Source organism: Microtus ochrogaster, linkage group LG8, assembly GCF_000317375.1.
Source record: "Microtus ochrogaster isolate Prairie Vole_2 linkage group LG8, MicOch1.0, whole genome shotgun sequence".
In the NCBI taxonomy this organism is placed as follows: domain Eukaryota; kingdom Metazoa; phylum Chordata; class Mammalia; order Rodentia; family Cricetidae; genus Microtus; species Microtus ochrogaster.
The window spans coordinates 23,036,692-23,039,100 of NC_022033.1; the positions used below are offsets into that span (position 1 = coordinate 23,036,692).

At 40.0% G+C, this 2,409-nt stretch overlaps 1 protein-coding gene across 1 annotated transcript in view; it reads right to left on the minus strand.

Moving 5' to 3' along the window:
• Itch (itchy E3 ubiquitin protein ligase) overlaps nt 1-2,409 on the minus strand; it is an 88,171-nt gene that overhangs the window by 11,281 nt on the left and 74,481 nt on the right. Inside the window, exons 20-21 of the mRNA XM_005363088.3 lie at nt 1,956-2,076; nt 1,331-1,435 (exon numbers count right to left, since the gene is read on the minus strand). Of these exons, the coding sequence (XP_005363145.2) occupies nt 1,331-1,435; nt 1,956-2,076 (226 nt within the window). The remainder of the gene's footprint in view (nt 1-1,330; nt 1,436-1,955; nt 2,077-2,409) is intronic.

The following is a 2,409-nucleotide window of genomic DNA, read 5'->3' on the forward strand; positions in this document are numbered from 1 at the left end:
GCGGATCTCTGTGAGTTCGAGACCAGCCCAGTCTACAGAGCTAGTTCCAGGACAGGCTCCAAAACCACAGAGAAACCCTGTCTCGAAAACCAAAAAAAAAAAAAAGAAGAAACTGGTTCTTTCCTGCAACCCAGGATTCAACTTCAGCTCAGCAGGGTTGGCAGCAGGCACCCCATACGGGCTAACCATCTCTCTGGTCCTCAATCTTATTCTTTTAGTTTGGTGGTGGTGGTGATGGTATATACATGTTGTGTGTAGGTATGCATGCATATTTGAGTATGTGTTTAGGTCAGAGATCAATGTTAGAAATTTTCCTGTATCATTCTCCAGATTTTTTGTTTTTTGTTTTTCTGTTTTGTTTTTGAGTCATGGTCTCTCACTGAACTTGAAGCTCACTGAGCAGCTAGACTGGCTATTGAGTCCCTACGGTCCTCCAATCTGTGCTCCCCGGCACTGTGATTAGGAGCATGTCCCTGGGCCCAGCTCTTTTCCATGTGAGTGCTGAATATCCAGACTCAGGTACTTGTGCTTCTGTAGTAAGCATTTTACCTGCCAGACAGCATGCATTTTTTGAGAGCTCTCACTATAAGATCTCTCAAAACCTAACCAGATCTGCTTAATCTGCCATCTAAATTTACATAATTCTTAATGAAGTAGCAATGACAAAGCCATACTTTATAGTTTCATAAGATTCCAAAAGCATTAATATCAAACATAAACAACTGAATCTCTGTTTTAAACATTTTTTTTCCTACTTACTTATGTTCAGGAGTGGCTAAGCTGCACGTGTGTGTGTAGCACAAACATGGCTACAGATGACTGTGAGTCTTTGTGTGGGCGTAGGAGCTGCTATAAGAGGGCTCTTTACCAGTGAACTATCTCTCCAGCCCCTAATGAATGACTCTTCTCTGTGAAACTAGCTTACCCTCTGGCAAAGGTAGAAGTATGTGTCACTCGGTAACCGTCTTTAGAGGACCCCGTTAAAATCATATTATTTCTTACAACATATTCCTGTGATGCACAGCCAGAACAAAGAGCTTGCACATTTTCGAGTTACTTATTTTGGTAAATTCTAAATAAATAAAAAAATGCATGTTGTGCCTATCTATAGAAATAAATTTAGAGGGGCTGGAGAGATGGCTCAGTGGTTAAGAGCATTGGCAGCACTTCCAGAGGTCCTGGAAGTTCAGGTTCCAACAACCACATAATGGCTCACAGCTTCTATAATGGGATCTGATACCCTCTTCTGGCATGCAGGTGTACCTGCAGATAGAGTACCATATACATAAAATAAATAAATGTTAAAAAAAAAAGAAATTTAGAAACAAACCTGCCAAAACCACATGATCTGTTTGCTCGTCCTTGTGTAGTGGCGATAGATGGCATGTCTCTGCCAGTCATTCAAATCGATCTCTTGCATTCCACACAAAAGGACCTACAGCAATAAAACAAGAACAGAACAAGTTGTTACTTTAGGCAACCAAAACTGTTTCATGTAAGTAAGACTAATATGGAACATGCCGACTTAAAGACAGACTGACTCTATACCCAGATTCCGCGAGGGCAGCTCCCATGTGTGGGGTCACATATCGAGGAAATGGTTACTAAATTGCAGAAAAAAACCTTAATAACAAGACACTTTAAAAAGAGTTTTAAAAATATTAACTTATTTTATGTGTATGTATGTTTGTCTGTATGCGTGTCTGTGCACCACTAGAGAGCCTGGTACCCTCAGATGAAACCTGGGTCCTCTAGAAGAGCAGGCAGTTGCATAAGCTTAGCCACCTCTCCAGGCACAACAATACCTTTTTTAAAAAGTAATATTCTTTTTTTTTGTTTCAGTATAAACTAAGGGTGTTTCAAACATCTGCTTGCATAAAAAATATAAATACTGATTCAAAAATAAATACCTGAAGGCATTTACTAGTGTGTTGGAATAAAGAAAAACTCATTACCTCTAATTCTTTTGCATCAAAATATTGTAAATATTGCTGGGGAAGAATTTCATTAAAGCCCTCAAAGAAAGCTTGTGTCTGTTCTTCAACACCTCGAGACAATCTCCACTCAGCTACCATCCTGGCAAATAAGAATGGAAATTTTATCAGGAAGTTAAGATTTTACTTTTAAATACTACATAAAATTAAAAATGTAAACTTTATTGTAAAGCCCTGAAATACACATAAAAATTAGAGTAGCATGAATGCCTTTGTTTGAAAGAGGGTCTCACAATGTAGCTCAGGCTGTCCGATAACTAACTTCACTATGTAGACCAGGCTGGCGTCAAGCTTCCCAATGGCTATGATAACAGGTATGCATCACCATGCCATGCTAAAAAGTACTTCTGGGCCGGGCGGTGGTGGCGCACGCCTTTAATCCCAGCACTCGGGAGGCAGAGGCAGGTGGATCTCT